General features: G+C 42.2%; 1 protein-coding gene across 1 annotated transcript in view; it reads right to left on the reverse strand.

The window, feature by feature from the left end:
- WWTR1 (WW domain containing transcription regulator 1) overlaps positions 1-22,895 on the reverse strand; it is a 143,508-nt gene that overhangs the window by 119,978 nt on the left and 635 nt on the right. The window contains exon 2 of the mRNA XM_050779783.1: positions 22,310-22,743. Within this exon, the coding sequence (XP_050635740.1) occupies positions 22,310-22,740 (431 nt within the window). The 5' untranslated portion in view covers positions 22,741-22,743. The remainder of the gene's footprint in view (positions 1-22,309; positions 22,744-22,895) is intronic.

The raw sequence follows: 22,895 nt of genomic DNA on the forward strand, positions 1-22,895 counted from the left end.
GCTTTTTCAAGCCAGGAACAATGAAATCCAACAACCTGTAGACTGGGTTCAGGGGTGGAGCAGACACTAAGAGCTGTGTAGTCACGCAGGAGGTGAGACCTAGAAGAACATCCACGGCAGAATGAACTGATGGAGGATCAGGGAAGAGGAGAGGGTGCTCCAGGGAAGGGGTACGAGCACTGTCAGGAGCTGTGGCAGCACATGCGTTGCCAAGGGAAGTGAGGCTAGATGAGCAGGGCGGCACTGTCAGATTCTAGAGGTTTGGGAACCAGGCAGGAGATCGGCCCTGACAGGACAGGACACCAAGGAGAGTTCTGTAACAGGAAAAGGGCGATGAGAGCCATCATGAAGGAAGATTCGCCTGGCTGTGGTGTGCAAGGGACTGAAGTCAGAGGCTAGTGTGCTGCAGTCTACAAATAAATGATCACAACACACAGCAGGGTGGAGGCAACAGGAACTGAGAAAGAGGAAGGAAAGATGAGAGATCCAGAAGGGGAAACATAATGAAGACCCAACCACGTCAAGACCGGTGAGGGGGAAAAGGAGAGCCGGGGTGACTCTGGGCCCAGACTGCCCAAGTTTAAGTCCTTACTAGTGTGTGGCTTTGGTCAAGTTACTTAAATGCCCTGTACATCAGTTTTCTGAGCAAAGTGGGGATAAAAATAGTGTTTTTGTCAGAGTTGTTGGCATAATTAAATGAGAACAATGCCTGGCACAAAGTAAGTGCTATGTACATGTTTGTTAAATAAATACATGTAAATGCATATTAAGATGTCTGTGACCCAGCTTCTAAAGATAAGAGCAGTAAGGAAAAGCCTCATTATCTCCTACCAAAGTTTCCTTTTATACTCATTTTCTCCCATTCATTTATCCTAAGGTTCTGGGAAGAATAAAACATGTTCCCTGCCCTTGAGGATGGACTTTCAAAGAGAAATAAATCAGAAAACAGAACAATGCCTATTCCCTACCAAGGTCCATGCACAATAAATGGATGGATGACATGCTTGGTTAAGATCCCAAAGCAGCAAGTGAAAGACCCTGGGTCTGACAGGCTGCTGTTGTGCAAGTCCACCTCGCCTGTGGAGCTCCTGTTCGCAAGGTAGCCAGTGACCCAAGGCCATGTTCAGTTGGCATTCGCCCTTTCACATGGCTGTGCTTTGCAGACACTACCTCAGCCCCAGCAACCACTGAGCCTCTTCCCTGCCCTGATTCTCAGGAGTGCACCCTCCAGACCCGGCCACAGTATATCCTCACCACGTCTGTCCCCTCACAACTTAAATCAAAGACTCTGAGGCCAAACCTCGAACTGACAATGCTAGCCAAAAAGCTCTGAGTCGGGATGGAAGACTAAAGAGGAGAGGAGGAATCCCTGCCTTTCTTGCATGGGAGGGAGAAACACATTCTGTGATGTTGACCAAAGAGCCCCGTATAATGAGAAATTAGCAGAATGGGGCCCTGCTCTACCCTCTTCTTCTTCTGGTTGTGATAACGTTCCCCTTCTCCTGGCCAGCTCACAGGAGTGCTGGGCATACAGTGCTCTGGGTCCCCATATTTAAAAGAAGTTTAACTTACCATACAAATGCATTGTATTTTTAGTAATTGGACCTGTTTGAGCTTGTATTTTTTGATAATTACTAAAAATCTCCCTTCAAAGTGATGACGAATTCAAATGAAGCTAGAATTTAATTTATACTAGGTCTTTGAAATGAGGTTTAAGTAACATTACAGTCCCATTACTAGGAAAAGTGGGTAAATAAACTGTGTATAGCCATGAAATGGAATAACGTATTAAGATAGATCTCTAGCTGCTGGTCTAGAACAAAATACTTTCAAGCGGTGGGGAAAAACGAAATTAAGGTACAATATATAGAAGAAGAAGGAGAAGGAGGAGAAGAGGAGGAGGAGGAGGAGGAAGAGGAAGGAAGAGGCAGAGGAGGGGAGAGGAAGGAGGAAGAAGGAAGAAGAAGAAAAACTTGAATCATTGGTTTCTACATGCATATGTCTGAAGGACAATCCCTGAACTGAGAAAGGGGCTCTCCTTCTGGGGAGATGAGCAGGACTGGGGATAGAGGGTCAAGAAAATCTATCGCTTTAGCTGAATTTCTTAAAGCAAGAATGCATTTATTTATAACTTGGACAGTTTTTTTAAAATAAAAAAAGTAGGCAATGTTGAATATATGACCACATATGAGTAAAGTAAACTTGGTTTATAATTTTAAATTCTTCTTCCCTTTATTCTGGTCAAAAGTGGATTCATTTTCCCACTTTTCTGAGATCTGAAAAGATGATAACCTTATTAAATCTTGGGTCTGTGTGACCTTAAGGGACAAGTAAAGAATAAAAGAGCTCAAGTCAAAATTTTAAATGAAGATATTAACAATGAATATGTAATTTAGAATGTGATGGGCAGGGCGCAGTGGCTTACACCTGTAATCCCAGCACTTTGGGAGGCCGAGACCATCCTGACTAACACGGTGAAACCCCGTCTCTACTAAAAAATAGAAAAAATTAGCCGGGCGCGGTGGCGGGCGCCTGTAGTCCCAGCTACTCGGGAGGCTGAGGCAGGAGAACGGCGTGAACCCGGAAGGCGGAGCTTGCAGTGAGCTGAGATCGCGCCACTGCACTGCGGCCTGGCCAACAAGCGAGACTCCGTCTCAAAAAAAAAAAAAAAGTGATGTTCCCAGGAGAATGAATTTTCCTGGATTAATCCGGTTAAACTTCCTTTGAAGTTTGTGGATGATGGCGGCACCACTGAAAATGAACTTGAGACTGTGTTTAAATAGTTGCTACTAACTAGCTTTTCTGACATCTCTGAACTCACTACTGACACAGTCAACCCACTTAATTCATTTTGTTGATATCTCCAATTCCCCTATTTACTTTGTATCCGGAAAAGTCCTTTGAAACCCAAACAGACGGCCGGGCGCGGTGGCTCAAGCCTGTAATCCCAGCACTTTGGGAGGCCGAGACGGGTGGATCACGAGGTCAGGAGATCGAGACCATCCTGGCTAACACGGCGAAACCCCGTCTCTACTAAAAACAAAAAATTAGCCGGGCGAGGTGGCGGCACCTGTGGTCCCAGCTACTCGGGAGGCTGAGCCAGGAGAATGGCGGGAACCCGGGAGGCGGAGCTTGCAGTGAGCTGAGATCTGGCCACTGCACTCCAGCCTGGGTGACAGAGCGAGACTCCGTCTCAAAAAAAAAAAAAAGAAAAAGAAAAAAGAAACCCAAACAGCCTACTCTAGCTCTTCAGTTCCACTGGGCTAAGTTAAATCTTAGGATCATTTGAAAGGCAAGGAGGGGGTGGTAAATTTCCACCATCAAGTGGAATGTGGAAATAATCTGGGAATGGATTAATATATTGAATTAATAACAGGAAATTTTCCTTTCTTGGATCTTCATTGTTTTTTCTTGAAAAAGTGATTTTTTAGAATTTGCAGTCAGGCTAAGAATTAAATACAAAGAACAGAATATATTCTAAAGTGAAATACACATTATATGTATCATTTATGCTAAGCACAGTACCAGTATGTGGCACACAGTATGTGCCCCATAAATATGTATTGGCTTATTGCATAGGAAAGAGTCACCAGAAAATCTAAATAATGGAGAAATTTAAAAGAAAAAAAATCATTTTTATTTCTTTCAGCAAAAGTTAAATGAATCCCTACTATGCAGGCCATGCTTTGGGCCAGGCATTAGAGAAGTATTATGCACAAAAAATTAGCTGGGTGTGGTGGCGCATGCCTGTAATCCCAGCTACTCAGCAGGCTGAGGCAGAATCGCTTAAACCCAGGGGTCAGAGGTTGCAGTGAGCTGAGATCATGCCACTGCACTCCAGCCTGGGCAACAGAGCAAGACTGTCTCAAAAAAAAAAAAAAAAAAAAAAAGAGAGAGAGAGATATTATGCAAGGCAGGTAAGATTTGGTTCTTGTCACTATGAGTTCATAGCATACAGAATAAAAATAAAGGACAAGTACTCTCTATCACAGCAAATAATCAAAGGTTGTCTATTATTTCTAAACTCAATTTCCCATCAAACTTGCTATACTATTACATCTAATCTAAAAGCATCAATTTCTGCCTCTGACCACCCAGTCACATTTTGATTATTTCAACAGCATATTCAGTATTAACATTAATCTCGACAAATATTCCCTAGTACCAATATGTGCTAGGCATGAAGGACAATACAACACCAGTTCCATATTCTAAGAATTGGCAAGTTGGAGAAATGAAATAAACCTATTCATTTACAAACAAACCTTACATGACACTTTGATGGACAGTAGAAAAGATTAAGTGGCAAATTACCGCAACAGATCAAATTACTATGGGGATCTGGAGTAGGAGGAGATCCCTTCTAGTTGGTTGGTGCAATAAGGCATTAAAGAGGAGATAGGGTTGGCTAAATCTTAACAGACCAAGCATAGAGATGTAGGACGTTCTAGGCAAGTGAGAAATGACACACTACTCCTAATCAAAAGTCCAAAGATGAGCTACTCTGTATGAAATATGCAGTGGCAACCAGGCATGGTGGCTCACGCCTGTAATCCCAGCACTTTGGGAGACCGAGGCGGTTGGATCACCTGAGATCAGGAGTTCGAGACCAGCCTGACCAATATGGTGAAACCCCATCTCTACTAAATACAAAAAATTAGCCAGGCGTGGTGCTGTATGCCTGTAATCACAGCTACTTGGGAGGCTGAGGCAGGAGAATGACTTGAACCCAGGAAGCAGAGGTTACAGGGAGACAAGATTGCACCATTGCACTCCAACCTGGGCAACAAGAGCAAAACTTTGTCAAAAAAAGAAAGAAAAGAAAAGAGGGATGCAGTGGCCATGAGCATAAAAGGAGAGAAAACTAGAGAAAGCAGCACTTTAGTCATTGATGGAGCTTCCTTCAGGCCTGTTTATTAACATATTCCAAAAAAAATCACTGTTGTATGTACACATATGCCTTAAGATAAAGGTGAGCAACTGGAAAGGAATACAAGCCCCAAGTACAGTATATTTTCCTGACATTTGTGCTTTTAAAGAGTTCATGTAAAGGGCAATGGCATAATACTAGTATAATTCACATAATGCTAGCTCTGGGCTTTGGACTTTTAACCAAATGTTAAAAATGACTCCTTTTCTCTTGTCTCTGCGTGTGCTTCTCTGACTCTCTTGGCCTATTTCCATTCTCTTTCTTTTTTCTCTCTCCATCCTTCTTAGTGTAAGTTAAAAAAAAAAAAATCAATGCCACAAGTTATGTTTAAATTCAGCCCACATGACATTTCCTTCGCATTTAATTGCTTCCATACAGTTTATATCCGCTAGTCACGCTAGACCCCAGAGTATTAAACATGCTCTTTTACAAAGAAGCTCTTGTCCTGTAATAACCCCCATAATCAAAGTTCAGGAATTATGGGTAAGGCTCAGCTGGCTGATGGGGAAACAAACAGGTTTTTAAATTCATCCAAAGCAGGCTTCAGGCAGGAAGCAAATCAAAGCCGTCACTCTACCACCAGGTTTGAGAGCAAAAACACTGCAGAGGCTAGCTCAAACGAGAGATCTTGGCATCTCTGCACATCCAGCAAATCTGATGCCAGATACTATCTCTTTGGGCTGCCGTGAAGAACCACTAAACAATGCCACTTAAAGACACATGGTTACATTCTCTGTGCTTTCAAGTCAGCCCATTCCAAAAAGATCTAGCAGTGGTCTACAAAGACTGCTCTTAAGATGCCTTTAAATGAATAAATCATTCTTCTTTGTTATTCAGAGTAGACTAAGACAAAAGTTATTTTGGAAAAAAAAAAAAAAAAGATACAGGGTCTCTTTCTGTTGCCCAGGCCAGAGTACAGCAGTGCAATCATAGTTCACTGCAGCCCTGAACTCCTAGGCTGAAGCGATCCTCCTTGCCTCGGCCTCCCAAGTAGCTGGGACTATAGTAGTGTGCACCATCACATTCTGTTAATTTTTAAAACTTTGTAATGGAGATGGGGTCTTGCTCTGTTGCCCAGGCTGGTCTCAAACTCCTGGCCTCAAGCCATTCTCCTGCCTCGGCCTCCCAAAGTTCTGGGATTGTAAGTGTGAGCCACGACAACCTAAAGTTACCTCTTCTATCTTCCTATAGTCAGTTTGGACAACATGTCTGATCTTCCTTCATACTAATGGACCGCTACAGACATCTCAAGGTCTCTTATAAACTCAGATTTCTGGAAACTTTCACAACTTATCCCATTATCTTCCCCACTTCTCAAGAAATCACCTCCCCTTTGAAAAAGTACAAAAGTCATACAACTGCACAGGGGCACTAACAGGGATTCTTGGATCGCCCTTATTCACATGGCCCACTTTTCACAAGAATTGTGGCTACTTTTCTTACAAAATCTCTCTAAGCAACATTTCTGGTCTTCCCCACTGTATTCAGATATATGCCTCTCTACCAGTGTCAACAATTTTAAAAAACAACATTTAATTTCATGCAATCTCCCCTGTTCAAAACCCATCCAGATCAAGAGCAAAACAATTTAAACTATTTATCAGATCCAGACAGTTGCATCTTAAAGAACTTATGGAAAGTTTCTATGGCTTATATCTCTGATGGTTTTCACAAACCAATGCTTTTGTCTATAGATAAAGGTTAGATAGATTGGTTTTGTTTTTGTTTTTGTTTTTGTTTTTGTTTTTGTTTTTGAAACAGAGTTTCACTCCCAGGCTGGAGTGCAGTGCTACGATCTTGGCTCACTACAACCTCTGCCTCCCTGGTTCAAGTGATTCTCCTGCCTCAGCCTCCTGAGTAGCTGGGATAACAAGCGTGTGCCACCACGCCCAGCTAATTTCTGTATTTTTAGTAGAGACAGGGTTTCACCATGTTGGCCAGGCTGGTCTCAACCTCCTGGCCTCAAGTAATCCACTCGCCTCGGCCTCCCAAAGTTCTGGTATTACAGGCATGAGCCACCGAGCCTGGCCAGAATCAATATAGTTTGGATCAGAGATATCATGCTACTCTTAGAAACTGGCAGATAATAAATATATTATTTGTAGCCAATAAACTACTTTTGGTCTATCATAATAAAAAAACAATTCTTAAGCTATCACTAAAACATGATGTCATTTGTCGTTGCTTTATTTTGTATTTACTATACAGATATATTCTTTATTGTGATGGTCTAGATCTGGACATATTCAGAGTCATAATTATTTTATGTATCAAGTCACTGGCAAATCAAAGAAAAATCAAATTATTTAAACATTCATTTAGGAGCTCATGTTTATATTTTGGAAATGAAACTTCATATTTTAATGGCATTCAATATTATTTATTATGCAGGGTCCTTTTATCTTGTTCCACAATATAACTTTTTGTTTTACTCTTGGCAGACTTTACTGTCACTGTACAAAACAGACATTGTTTTAAAAACCCATTTGTAATAAGTGTCAGTAAATATGATCTTTTGCTTCAGCTAAAGCAACTCCATGGCATCAGTTTATACCTCCACACTCACTTGGAAGTTTATAACGCTTGTTTTCAGCAGCTCTCAAACCTAGACTCCATACGATATGTACCAGCCACCAAGATGTTTACCAGTCCTCAGAAGGGCCTTTCGAGAACTCTTAAAACTTAATTCGTTACTGACGCTTTGCTTAAAGGACAATGCACTTTAATTAGCCACACACTGGCCCTTTATTCACACACATGAGGTAAGCTGGACATTCCAATGCATGTGCAACTGGGAAATTTGACTCCTTTAATGGTTTTCGACAATTAACTAGGGCTGGCCAATTATTAGGTTAAACAAAAAGCACTGTGGCAAAACTTGACTCATTTCACTACGGCTAATAATTAAAAAAGGCTGTGCTGATCCATCCCTCACTCTACTCACCTGCCAAAGTTTCAGGCAAAGCCTCAACAACTGGGATCTAACCTTTAAAATCATTTCTTTAATGTTGACACTCCAAATTGTCCATAATGACCCTACACTCTGCTCCTACTGTTAATAATCACCAACTACTTAATAGTTATTAAAAAGTTAACAACAGACAAATACAAAGAACAATGGCTCCACTGTGTACCATACGGATTACAGCTCTTGGACCTTTGCTTGAGAACACAGTTTTCCAAAGCCCAAAGCACAGTCCCTGTCATCTTCATACTTTGGATGCAGACATGCAAGATCAATAACTCAAGTTTAACTTTTCTTAGATGATAGATAAGATAGCTAAACTTTTTTAAAAGCCTAGGTAAAAAAGAGATGTTTTAAACATACCCTTGGTTACAGCTTAACTTTTAGGTAGCTGATCAGCTTTCTCCATTCCTGCCTTCCTTCCTTCAAGTTTTTCTACAATGTAGCTTTATGGTTGGATTTTATGTTAAAATGCATGAATACCCAGCCGGGCGCGGTGGCTCACGCCTGTAATCCCAGCACTTTGGGAGGCCGAGGCGGGCGGATCACAAGGTCAGGAGATCGAGACCACGGTGAAACCCCGTCTCTACTAAAAATACAAAAAATTAGCCGGGCGCGGTTGTGTGGCGCCTGTAGTCCCAGCTACTCGGGAGGCTGAGGCAGGAGAATGGCGGGAACCCGGGAGGCGGAGCTTGCAGTGAGCCGAGATCGCGCCACTGCACTCCAGCCTGGGAGACAGAGCGAGACTCCGTCTCAAAAAAAAAAAAATAAAAATAAAATAAAATAAAATAAAATGCATGAATACCCAAATATAAGTTGGATGATATAATTTTGTAAGAGAAATCCTTATTTGCCAAAAGTTCCATACGCATAGGGTTATATTTCACATAGTACCTAAAACAAAGACCCACAAAGTGGGGATGGTTGCACTAGAGAATGCAGAAAACCTAAGTAATTTTATGAGCAGCACTCAAGTTTACGGCTTCTTTTATGACTCTTAATCCGGCCTACTAAATTCACATGTCTTTACAAATCCCAAATCTGTAACAAGGCCACCAAGTGCTCCCAAATTAGCAAAATACAGAATAGCCTCTTAACCACAATACAAGCTTTAACTACAAAATGCAGCCAAACTCAAACCAGTTTGATAAAATTAAACACATTTTATTTACTTTATATTGTGAAAGGGCAAACTGGCCTGACGAAGTTACTTGCATTAATCTGAGTCCCCTTTGCCAGGTATCAAAATCAGTTCCGGTGAATAGAGAAACAAAGATAGGAAAGATAAACATTTACCTGAAACTAAAGTTACATAATATTTGGAACCACAAATTTTTAACTGATACTCTCCAAACATAATCTGCTATTTTTATGGCTGTAATTTAGTTATGACGTGTGCCAGCAATAACAGTCCTGTGCACTACAAATTGTGACAACAATTTTACCAGGCTAGGATTGGAGACTGTAATTTTCCTCACAGCAAGTGATGATCATATCAATTAGAGTCATGTTTTCACCCGAGCCTTATAACTTATCTCAGTTAGTTATAAAACACTGATTTCGGACCCCGTTTTAATAGGGTGCTTAAATAAGCAAACGTGTGGTATACAGCAATAAAGTGAGAGACATTACAGGTTATATGGGAACTCGTGGGACTCTGTGGGAGTATATTCACACCTTATCTAATAGAGATCTTTATTTTCCACATTTTTCTCTCTCTCAAAACTAAATTATCTGAATTATCATAAGAATTAGTACCTCAGGCCCTGTTCCAACCTATCCTGGGAAAGTGTCCTCGTAGAAAAGTCATTCACTGGACATTTTTCAGTCCTTATCTTCCTTGACCTCTGAGAAACACGCCACAGAGCTAACCATTCTTCCTTCTTGAAAGACTTTCTTTCCACTCTCTGGATTTCCTCCTACCTCTCTTTCTGTTCTTTCTCCATCTCTTTACAGGGTCCATCAGGACTTCTCTTTTCTTCTCACTCTATCTGTAACCTCTCTAAGAAATCTCAACCATACCAGGATTTGAATAATTATACACATTCCCCTACGCCCCATTTACTTCCCTTGAGCATCTTAAAGTCACTTCAAACTCAGCATGTTAAATAATTTCTCCACCTCTTCCAAGCCTCCCAGTACTCCTTGCTACAATTAGAGGCACCACCGGCCCTGACATTAGACAGCCAGCAATCTGCAAATCTTCCTTTCCTCCTGCTTTACTCGCTGCCTTTATCCAATCCATCACCAAATCCTGTCAAAGGTACCTCCTAATATCCCTTCAATGATTAAAATGATTTCACTTCTTCTCTTTTCCAGCACCACTAAAGCAACTTTTCAGCAATTAAATCACTCTTATGAGTACCTTCATTCCAGAGTGGCAGAATATTCCAGTCACTAGTTATACTTCTGGAACAGCAATGAAAATTTCTATCCCTGTTTCTCCCCAGTATGGCTCACATCAGACAGTCCTCGAAAACCTGACCAGTTTTGGGCCAGTAGAGACGTCACTTTCTTGAACCCCAAAGCCAAATCCCAGTCTCTAGATCATGGTTACCCGGATAAGGCTTTTCACCCTGAGACATCCCATCAGGCATTGCATCCAGTTCTCCAGAATTTAATCCATGTCTGTACTCTACCCAGCCCTGAGGTTATGTGAGGCTTAACCGGTAACAGAGACTTCCCACAATGCAAAAACAAAGTAATGCTGTTTTTATCAATCAAGTCATATACACATATATGCACAATAAATCCTTGGAAGATAACACAGTAATTGTGAACAGTAGTTACTTCTGAGGAGTAAACCTAGTGTGTGTGTTGGGGTTGGTGGGGGAGGGGGTGTGGTGCTGGGAGGTGGGTAGTACTTTTACTGTTCACTTCTGGTTTTTTTTTGAGACAGAGTCTTGTTCTGTTGCCCAGGCTGAAATGCAGTGGCCTGATCTCAGCTCACTCCAACTTCCACCTCCCAGGTTCAAGCAATCTCATGCCTCAGCCTCCCAGGTAGCTGGGATTATAGTAGGTACAGGGTTTCACCATGTTGGCCAGGCTGCTCTTAAACTCCTGACCTCAAGTGATCCACCCACCATGGCCTCTTAAAATGCTGGGATTACAGGCATAAACCACTGCCAGGCCCCTACTTTTCACTTTATATCCTTCAGCTCTGTTTGGACTTTTTGGTAAGAGTATATATTATTTTTATAACAAAAGCCAGCTTTTTAAAAACAAACCCCAAAATAAATGACGTCAGTAAAAGTTATGTTTATTCATTACAGTCACATTTACCATTTGCTTGGGTTTTCTCCTTTCTGATGGGTTATCAAAGTTGCAGCCTCAACTGTGATAGGTGCTATGTGCCCCTTTGAAAACCTGGGCTAAGAAATGCTTTGCAAGTGCAAACTAGGAGAAAAATATTCAGTATTTTTAAATCTGCAGAAAAGCCATCAAAAATAAATTTATTTTTTTAAATAAACAACCCAGCATGTGTATTTTTTTCCAGTCACCAGGTTTTGACTCCTGAGTCTGTCGCTGGCAATGCTTACCAGCACACTAGTCACAAAAAAGAAGAGAAATTGGATTTTTGTACAGTGTTCAGAATTGAGATGTGCCACAGCAAAATTTTAAAATAATGAGTTAGCATAGAAGTCACAAAGACATAAAATATATTATGTACTAGAAAACAGATTCTATATAACCTTTGTGCCACAGATTTCCATTTTGAGATTCAATCTCTTAGAATTATTATTAAGTTAATGAAAGGTATGAATAATTGGTTGATGCATAAAATATAGCTAGAAGGATGGATGGAAAAATAAAATGATAGGTAAGTAGATACATAGGTGAATGGATAAAGAGATGGATGACAGACATATTAGATAGGTCACTGAGAGAGATAAACAGATTACTGCTTCTCAAACTATCTATGGTGAAGGACCAGGGTTTTATTTCCAATCTGTCAAGACCAGTATGTAGTCCTATTGTGGATGGCTTATACATAGCTCATACCACATGTGACTCACCACACAAGATCGACACACCCAAACTACCCTGTTCCACAAGATAATTCCATTGGTCACCTACTTGGATGTCACAGCAATGCCATTTCGCCATAAAGTTTCTAAATACTCTCAACTTCTGTATCTAGCTCTTCATAGGCCAGTTACAATTGTACATTGGCATCAGTCCATGGACCATACTTTGAGTAGCACTAAGCTATATAATCAGTTACTTCCCAGCAGTATGCCATCAGTTCTTATTGGTTGGGCATCCACTCTAACTGGTTATTGAATTTGGTAGACCATGCATCAGCCTTGTATAAGAAGGATAAGCAGATTGATTGACAGAACAGTGGATGACATATAAACTAGATAACAGACTAGCTAGCTAACAAATTAGATGGGAACCAGAGAGCTGTTCTTTGTGCAAAGAATATTTCTGAATAAAGTGTTAACAGTGGTACTTTCTATATGGGGGATTCAGAGAAGATCAGAAGAATTTCTTTTCCATTTTTCTCCCTCCAGCAGTGTTTGAACACATAAAATTTTTAATTCAAAAGAGAAAGAAACAATTTAAATGTTCATCAATAGGGGACATGATGTATCTTTAAATTCCTAAACAATGGAATACTATGTGGTCCTTAAAGAAAACAGATGTTTATGTACAGAAGAGAAATGAACTCCAAGATACATTATATTAAGTGAAAAAAAAGAAGGTGCCGAAGAGTGTGTACAGTACACTACCATTGTATTGTGTTGACATGGTCTAGGTGGATGTCTACATTGATACTCGCATGCTTGTACTCACACAGTTTCTCTGGAAAAACAAAAAACTAGTGCTCTGGGGAGGGGGACAAGAGGACCGGGGGAGAGTGAAAGACTCTTCCCAGTAAATGCCTTTGTACTTATTTTAGCTTTTTGGGACTTAAATGTATTTATTACCTCTTTAAAATTTTTTTTTTTTTAATTTAAAGAAGTTACCTGAAAACACGAACTTTCGAGTTTAGAAGATGTGTTCCTGAGAGGGAGGCTACTGGCTGCTCAGGCAGGGCATCCTCAGGGAACTGGGCCTAGGTGGGCCCTGACGGGATGACTACGGTTCCAGAAACTCAGTTTGTCTGTGTCTAGTTGATCAGCCTCAGAGGAACTGAGAAAGTACCGAAAACCACAAGAGAATATTCTGGGAACAAGCAGACTCAAAAGCTATTCATTTACAAGCAGAAATGATAGATCCAGCAGGGGCGGTCCCAAGTCAAGGGTAGCCTGGTATCCCACTTACTTGGGAAGTAAAGACCACCCACAATTTTGGAACTGTACTTACTAAATTGAATATAGATGGAGCTACGAAAGGATAGATAGGAAGACTATCATTTCCAGACTCATTTAAGTCAGTATAAAATGCTTAGTTCTCTAAACAACCAGGAGGATCTCCACATAGGTGACAATGGTGGAGTCTTATGCTACGGTCACAAAAAGCTAGGACTCGTGTATCTCAAAACTAAGGGATGAGAAAGTTGACATTCACTAGCAAAAGGTCAATGAGCTCATCCCAGCTGAGGCTCCAGAACCTCAATCGGATGCATAATCATCTACCAACTAACACCTATCTTTTAATACAAGTCAGTACAAGCTCCTCTTAGTCTCAGAAACACACCCTCAGCATTTCTGCCTCTATACCTCTCTTCCCATCCCTTTTGTCCTGGAAGGCTTGTCTGCACACCTACCTATATCTTTCCCATTTTTTGAAGGTTCCATTTATGTCTAAGCACCTTTATGAGACTTCTCTGAACACCCAGCCTTTATCCATCTCCCTCTCCTCTGTATTTAGTATCTGGAGCTCTGACATTAATCTTGCAGTCAAAGGGGCACAGATACAATGGAATGCCACTTCCAAGCATGGAAGACTCCTACGAATTCCAGGGTGCAAGTTTACAATGAAAATGGCTAAAAATAAGTAATACACGGCTCCTTTCGAACACCTACTATGTGCCAGGCACTGTGCTCAAATTATACAATGCCAAGCAAGACAAACATCGTTCTTGCCCTGATGAAGGTTACAGTGCAGTAAAAAAAAAAGGGGGCGGGGGGGCGGAAAACAGTAATACGGGAGTGGAGCAACGACTGGGGAAACAGAAGGGCCTAGGGGAAGAGGAGCAGGAGCATTGAAACCAGAGTGGGGGCTGCAAGTCAGGGAAAATTTCCTGTAGGATGTGGCATCCAAAACTGATATCTGAAGGTAATGGAGGAGTTAAGCAGGCAAAAAGCAGGGAAATAGTGTTCCAGGCACAGGAAACAGCTTGTGCCAAGTTCCTGAGGCCAGAAGGAGCATAGCCAACGGGAGAAACTGACAGACATTCTGTACAGCTGCAAATTTCAGACCTGTAGTCATATTATAAATGACTGACTGACCGAGGACACACCTTACAAAGGCTTCCGGCAAACCAAGATGGAAGGCAGCTGATCAAGGCTCTAGGACCACACACAGTTTGAAACCAGCTCTTTGGCCTGGTTTGTCTGTATTCCCTTCTCTCTCCAGATTCTGTCAGCTGCCTGCAGTGATAAAGCCAGCCACACATTTCTTCTTTTAAGACATACTCACGATGCTAACACACACAGGAGTTCAATGATTTTTTTAATTAATTAATTTATTTATTTATTTATTTATTTTTTGAGACAGAGTTTTGCTCACGTTGCCAGTCTGGAGTGCAATGGCACGATCTCGGCTCACTGCAACCTCCACCTCCCGGGTTCAAGTGATTCTCCTGCCTCAGCCTCCTGAGTAGCTGGAATTACAGGCATGCGCCACCATGCCTGGCTAATTTTGTATTTTTCGTAGAGACGGGGTTTCTCCATGTTGGTCAGGCTGGTCTCAAACTCCCGACCTCAGGTGATCTGCCTGCCTCGGCCTCCCAAAGTTCTGGGATTACAGGCGTGAGCCACCGCGCTCAGCCGAGTTCAATGACTTTTAGTTGTAAATTAGCTGAACTGGCTAAAGATCTTTAGATGGCACAAAGGCAAGGCCCTGGAAGATCGTCGCCCCCTTCACTACCTAAAACCCGAACAATAACAGGAACGAACTTGCAAAGGTGGTGCTTGTGCCAGGCACTGCGCTCAGCACTTTGTAAATGTTTCTTCATTTCACGTCCTCTCCTAAGAGCACTGAGCAAGTGAACGTCATCTTTTCCTTTCTTATTTATTTTCTGCTATGCCTAGATGGAACATTAAATAAAAGCTAGAAGTCCAGGAAAGAGAGCACGCAAGTAAAGAATAAGCTGAAAGAAATCCATATGACTGCTGGGTGCGGTGGCTCACACCTGTAATCCCAGCACTTTCGGATGCCAAGGCAGGTTGATCACCTGAGGTCAGGAGTTAGAGACCAGCCTGGCCAACATGGTGAAACCCCATCTCTACTAAAAACATAAAAATTAGCCGGGTGTGGTGGCAGGTGCCTATAATCCCAGCTACTCGTGAGGCTGAGGCAGGAGAATCAGTTGAACCCGGGAGCTGGAGGCTGCAGTGAGCTGAGATTGCGCCATTGCACTCCAGCCTAGGCGACAATAGTGAAACTCTGTCTCAAAAAAAAAAAAAAATATATATATATATATATATTTCTGTAGAGACAGAGTCTCACTATGTTGCCCAGGCTTGTCTCAAACTCTTGGCCTCAAGCAATCCTCCCACCTCGGCACCCCAAAGTGATGAGATTACTGGTGTGAGTCACCTTAGTGGAAATTTTGATGAGAATAAAATATAAATAGGCACTGGAGGTGTACTACCCATTTCTGGTATATTTGGGTTTTCTTCCATCGTCTCTATCTCACCATCAATGACAGTTTCAAATAGGATAACCCAGACTCAGTTCAGAAGCAAACTCTAAAAATCCATCCACCACTCCACCACCACAGTTACGTGATCATCAAGGATACATAATTACAAGATCTAATTATGGGCCACACAACTGGCATGAGACAGCACAGCATAAGGAAAGGAACACAGGTTTTGGAATCACAGAGTTCTAATCCCATCTCTGCCACTCACCTGTTATGTGACCCCAGGGCATTTACTTAACCTCAGTGAGCCTCAGTTTACTCAACAGTAAAATGAGGTAATAATATATACCTGTTCACAGGATCACTGTGAGGGTTAAAAGAAATAATATATGTAAAAGCATCTAGGGTTATGAAAAAGTTCCATACGCATACAATTCTGTTGCTATCTCTCTGGGATGCACTGACACTCACTTTCTGTCTTGTCTGGCATTCAGCAGGTAATCAACAAATGTCAATTACCTTTCCTGCTCATCTCTCCCCCTTCTCCATTTCCTCTTCCTCCCCTATCCCACACACAAAAACAGCTCAATTTGTAGTGACAATCTAGATTCCAAACAACAAAAACTAGACACTTACCAGATGGAGTTGAGTATCCTCTGCCCAAGATGCTGAAGCAAAAGGGCACTTACAGTGAGCATTCCTATTTAGGTTTCTCTTAACCAGGAAAGTTGACTCTAAGTCCTTATTTTAAACTTAAAACTGACTTTCAACTCCAGATCCAGGTTGTCCCTCAAAGCTACAGCTGTAATCCAGAGTCAAAAATCACCTGACCCCTATTGCCAAGGTTTCTGCTTCTGATTTTGGCTGGGTAAATACGCTATGCATGTTGGGAGAGAGAGAAGGGGAAGCAAGAACTAACTTGTACTGAACATCTCCTGTGTGCCAGATGCTCTAAATATGCTCATCTTTCAAACCACCAGGCAACAGGTATCACTCTCTTCACATTACAGACAACTGAGGTAGCAAACAGTATTTTTTGAATAACAAAAGGCCCTTATGAAAACAGCTACATAATACTGTCATTCAAAGATAAACAGAAAAAACAAGCCAGAGTCAGAACAATTTTTAAGTAAATACGTTCAGATAGAAAAGGACTTGAAAAACTTACCTCCTACAAACCATTTATTAAGAAGTTACTCAAGCATGTACTGCAGCAAAATGAGGGATAAACCAAACAAACAGGAAGACACGGGAAAAGGAAACCGCACTTCCAGCTATGGAAAGAAGTCCCAGGATGACAGCTCTGTAGTGGGCCTAGTGAATAATCAGTTCAGAACGGCACAGAACAAGAAAGGAATCTTGGCATACAGCTTAGACAAAGAAGACTTGATAGGTTAGACAAGATTGAGAGCCTAGAAAACTTTTGAGATCATAATAATGGCAAATAATGCATGAACACATTAAAAGGCAATCAGAAATAATAGGAAAAAAATTTAAGAAAGTCATGGTCCAAATATGAAAAAACTACAAGGTAAGACAAATTTAAACAACTGATGAAGAGTGAGAAACCAAAAAAAACCATTTGACTTTAGGGCTAGATACCTCGTCCTTTGAATGGCCCAGGAATCCTAATACCAGACCCACAGTGCAAGTCTAAAATCCAATCCCAACACACAAGGCAATGAATCATTTCACAGAATTGTAGTCATGTAAATGTTGCCTATGGATTTTCAACTTTAAGAATCATATATGAATAAGATGGTCAACTTTGGGGCAAAGCACAAATACAGGTTATGGGTTCAGGGCTTTGGCAACGTGAAAGCAACATTGTCAAAGAGTGAAGGGTAGAACTGGTAGCAGTCCAAACATTACTGACATACACCATAAGGAATCAAGAAATACTATCAAAAGTTGACAAAAGCCAGGTGTGGTGGCTCACACCTGTAATCCTACAGCTTTAGGAAGCCGAGGTGGGAGGATTGCTTGAGGCCAGGAGTTTGAGACCAGCCTGGGCAGCATAGGAAACCTTGTCTCTACAAAAAAGTTAAATAAATTAGCCAGGCCGGGCGCGGTGGCTCAAGCCTGTAATCCCAGCACTTTGGGAAGCCGAGACGGGCGGATCACGAGGTCAGGAGATCGAGACCATCCTGGCTAACACGGTGAAACCCCGTCTCTACTAAAAATACAAAAAATTAGCCGGGCGAGGTGGCGGGCGCCTGTACTCCCAGCTACTCGGGAGGCTGAGGCAGGAGAATGGTGTGAACCCGGGAGGCGGAGCTTGCAGTGAGCTGAGATCCGGCCATTGCACTCCAGCCTGGGCGGCAGAGCGAGACTCCGTCTCCAAAAAAAATAAAAATAAAAAAAAATAAATTAGCCAAACATGGTGGTGCAAACTTATAGTACTAGTTACTTGGGAAGCTGAGGTGGGAGGATCACTTGAGCTCAGGAGTTTGAGGCTGCAGTGAGCTATGATTCCCACTGCACTCTAGCCTGGATGACACAGACAGACCTTGTCTTTAAAAAAAAAAAAAAAGTGGGCCGGGCGCGGTGGCTCAAGCCTGTAATCCCAGCACTTTGGGAGGCCGAGACGGGCAGATCACGAGGTCAGGAGATCGAGACCATCCTGGCTAACCCGGTGAAACCCCGTCTCTACTAAAAAATACAAAAAAAACCTAGCCGGGCGAGGTGGCGGGCGCCTGTGGTCCCAGCTACTCAGGAGGCTGAGGCAGGAGAATGGCGTAAACCCGAGAGGCGGAGCTTGCAGTGAGCTGAGATCCGGCCACTGCACTCCAGCCTGGGCGACAGAGCGAGACTCTGTCTCAAAAAAAAAAAAAAAAAAAAAAAAAATGTGATTATAAAAAAAAGGTGACCTAACAGACAAACCTAAAATGTAATAAACATCAAACCTGGGAGAGAAAAAAGAAAACTAGCTTAAAGAGCTACATTCTCACTTTCATATCAGGTGCTAAAAGTTGATAAATCAAAACATGGTGGTAAAAGCATATTACTTAGGCTTAAGAAGGTAACAGTCTAAGAATTAAATATGGAAACAGTTGAAAAAAATTGAAAGGTTCTGTCTGTGAGCCTTGAGGAGGTGAAGGAAACCATTGTTTTTCAACAAAAGTCCTCCTGTATATTGGATTTGTTACCAAGTGCATGGATCACTTGGACAAAAATAATTTTCTGTCACACATTTCAGAAAAGGCAGAACACTAAAATTGTCACTAAAAATTAGACGTAACAGTCAAATATTTTAGTTGGAATTGTATTTAAGAGGAGGATAAAATCTTTTTTCTTATAAAATCACGTTATTCAAATGAAAGATTTTTATAAGAATGTTTGCAAAAGAGTAAAGATGGGAAATTCTACTGAAGCTAGATAACTTTCTTCTTTATAATTCCCCATTTTCTGTAAAAGCATGTATTCTATTTATAATCAGAGACCTTTTAAAAATTTAATGTGATCGGTATTCAATCAGTGTGCCAGGTTGCTCAACACCTCAGCCTGATTCATGAGAATTAGAGAACAGCAGGAATAATGAATGAACACAGTGGTTTTCAGAGGCTACGTGTTTTAACATTCAATCTGCTTCATTGTTACTCCAATTTTTAAGAACTTTTTATTTAGAGATCGGGTGGGGGTGGGGAGGGTCTGCAGATAGGCACCACCATGCCCTGGTCATTATTACTCTAAAGGAATATCTGAATACCACAGGACATCTGAACACCACAGGAAAGGTGTAAATGGTCAGGAAAGGTGCCTTCGGGAGGTTCCAGAAAGTGACTACATCATATACCTAGCAACAATCTTACCTGAGAAAATGACAAAAGGCTTTTTTAAAGCTTCTTAGATGTCCAGGCTCTATTTCCCATTAAGTTCATTGTTTAGCTAAGGAAGTGACATGGGGGAAAGGTGGGCTGGGGAAAAAGGAAAAGTGTTCCCTAAGTAGACAGCAACAGATTAGAGGTCCAGTCCAGGGTCCACCATTAAATAACCACATGACTTTCCCAAATTCCTATCATCACCTTTCCCTGGCCTCAGTTTTCTAGTCAAAAACTAAACAAAACAAAAGTGACCCTTATTATTCTAAAATCCTTTGATTTCTAACTTATAAAGCCCTCAACTCCCAACAAAGTCAAGAAAAAGATTCTTCTTTTGGCTGGGCATGGTAGCTCATGCCTGTAATCCCAGCACTTTGGGAGGCCAAGGCAGGAGAATCACTTGAGTCCACGAGTTTGAAACTAGCCTAGGCAACATAGTGAAACCCCATCTCTACCCCAGCCAAAATAAAAAAAAAAAAGATTTATCTGCTAGCCCCAGCCCTATTTCATAGATGGCAAGTAAAGTAATAAACAGACTTAATGAAAATTAACTCTGAGTGAGTCACCATCATTTTGCAAGCTTCTACTTAATCCACTGAAATATATTACCTTTTGAGGCTGTGTAACAAAGTGTATGACATTTACCTTATTACAACTTTAAACAAACTCTACAAGAAATTCAGAGAACTCTTGGCAGATTGCTTATCCTGAAAGACAATAGTCACTGACAAATTCTTAACCTCTCTTAGTCACTTGGCCAAAAAACTTCCAGGGATAGCACCAGATCAGGCCAGCCTACTACTTACACATTTTTTTCAGCTGTCATTTTCATTGACTACCCAGAGTGAAATGAAGATGCACTCTGCTTTGGATTGGAGAGTGGTTGTGGTTGGGGGGATGGGCAGAGAGATCACGGCAACTTTTTCTAAATCCAAGGCTAATTCCACTTTTGCCCTTGTTCACAGTCAGTTCTGTGCTACTCCAATCACTCCAAACACAATGTGTAAAAGCAATTTTTTTGTTTTGCTTTTGTTTCAGGGTCTTTTTCATCTAGTTTTCCTCAGATATTAGGCAAGCTTAGCTCTTATTTCATATTTTTAATAATCACAGTTAATGCTGATCATATACCATACGTATGTGTGTATATATTCATAAACACAGTTTAGAAATTATGTAGGGCTGGGCAAGGTGGCTCAAGCTTGTAATGCCAGCACTTTAGGAGGATGAGGCAGGCGGATCACTTGAGGTCAGGAGTTCGAGACCAGCCTGGCTAACATGGTGAAACCTCCACTCTACTAAAAATACAAAAATTAGCCAGGCATGGTGGTGGGTGCCTGTAATCCCAGCTACTCGGGAGGCTGAGGCAGGTGAATTGCTTGAACCCGGGAGGCGGAGGTTGCAAGTGAGCCAAGATTGTCCCACTGCACTACAGCGTGGGTGACAAAGTGAGACTTTGTCTCAAAAAAAAAAAGGTCATGTTATTACATCACATACTTGACTCCACCCGCTACTTAGAAGTCAAAGGACTGAGCACATGTACAAACTATCACTCAATAACCCAGAGAAGACCAGCCGTGGCATAAATGACCATCAAGTCTGTTTCAGAATCTCAGCATTATACCAACCTCAGAAACACAAAAAGAACTCCTTGAACAAGATACTAACAGCCTTGAGATGGGGAAGGAATAGGAATTGGTCACTGGTATGAGTCAAAGGGTTCACTATAGTAAACTTCATCCATCACTGTGTATGCATTCTTAAAGCTCTCTCATAGCAATCAAAGCATCAAATATTAGTGCCAAAGAAAGGCTTGATTAAAGTTTTAAAATTGTACATAGTCTTTTGAACTAAGGCTACTCTACTAAAGAAATATAGGCTTTAAAATGAAATCTAAGTCAGTTTTTTAGGAGAGGAGTTTCCCTCACTGGCAGTGCAGGCAATCCTGAACCAAGTGGTCAGGCTGGCACAACCTCCATCTTTGATAGTCTGACCCTATGACCTCGATGGAACATTTCAAGTTCCAGCTTGGTTTCTCCTGAAGAATGTAGTTATCTTAGGGTACCGCAATTGAAACAATCTCCTCTAGTGTTTGAGAATATATTTTCCTGTGGAGTGTAATGTGATAATTTGAACTAATGTAAAATTCATGACATCAAAAAGCTGGAACAATGTGAAAGGAAGAAGAGCAGGCTTGTGATTTGATGGCATTTTAGGTTAACAAGTTTAATGTAATAAAACTCCTGACACAATTTCCACACGATTGATTTGTCCAGCCCACAGCTACTTCACCACACAGTTGCTAATTACATCACTGTGCTGTGTGGTCATTATGTCACCCAGCTGGGAGCACTACGGCCTACCAGCCACTGTTCACTTTTCCAGCTTGCTTTTCCCAAGAAGACAGAACCTGCAGACCACCTACTTCACCAAAAGTCCCTCTGTTCCTCAAGCTTCACAGCTTTTCTCTCATTTATCTTGGTGTCACATCCCAAAGGGCCTGGCTCTGGACTATCTGACTCAGAGTGGCCAAGGAAGGGACTAAGGGTCTGTGCCCAGGAGTTGGCTTCAATCCTGCAGATTCAGAGCAAAGTCACCTGTGTGTTTTATGGTGGATGAACTTCACCACACTCTCCTCCGCTTCTGATCCCTACAATTCCAACACCCAGAGACTCACTCCCTGCTTCCAGCTCTCCATATCTGTGAAATAACCGTGGAAGGACACACACCATCTCTCTCTCTCTCTGTGTGTGTCACACACACATACACACACGAACACACGCGCGCGTTGGGCACTGTGCCTTGGTGCCGTCTTCGGCTCCAAGTTGACTTACTTCAGGAAGTATCTCTGGCCAGTGGCCGTGAAGGTCATCTCCCAGCCCGGGGGCAGCGGCAGCTCGTCGGTCACGTCGTAGGACTGCTGGCGGAGGTGCGCGTGCTGCTGCGCGGGGCTACCCGCAGCACCCGCGCCGGTGCCCAGCTGCAGGGACGCGGGCGACGAGTGCGAGCGGACATGCTGGGCACCCCCAGCCAGTCGAGGCCCCGGGTGGCCGCCCGAAGAGTCGGTGCTGGACTGGCGCGAGTGCGAGCCCGAATCAGGCTCCTTGAAGAAAGACTCCGGCAGGATCTTCTTCCGCCACGAGCTAGGCTTCGGGTTCATGACAGAGTTGAAGAGGGCTTCGAGGTCTGTGTCTAGGTCCTGCGTGACGTGGATCACTTGCTGCCCAGGCGGCGGGAGCGGAGGGGGCGCCGAGGCCGGATTCATCTTCTGCAAAAAGAAGGTCAGATCAGTCTTTTATTTAAAGTCGGAGGAAGTGGGTAAAAGGGTTATAGGGTGAGAGGGCGAGATGGTGGGAGGAAGAATAGAGGGAAAAGGAAACGAGGAGACAGATAATTGCCCGCCTGGAGATCCCAGACACT

The sequence above is a fragment of the Macaca thibetana genome, chromosome 2 (genome assembly GCF_024542745.1).
Source record: "Macaca thibetana thibetana isolate TM-01 chromosome 2, ASM2454274v1, whole genome shotgun sequence".
NCBI classification, from domain to species: Eukaryota; Metazoa; Chordata; class Mammalia; order Primates; family Cercopithecidae; genus Macaca; species Macaca thibetana.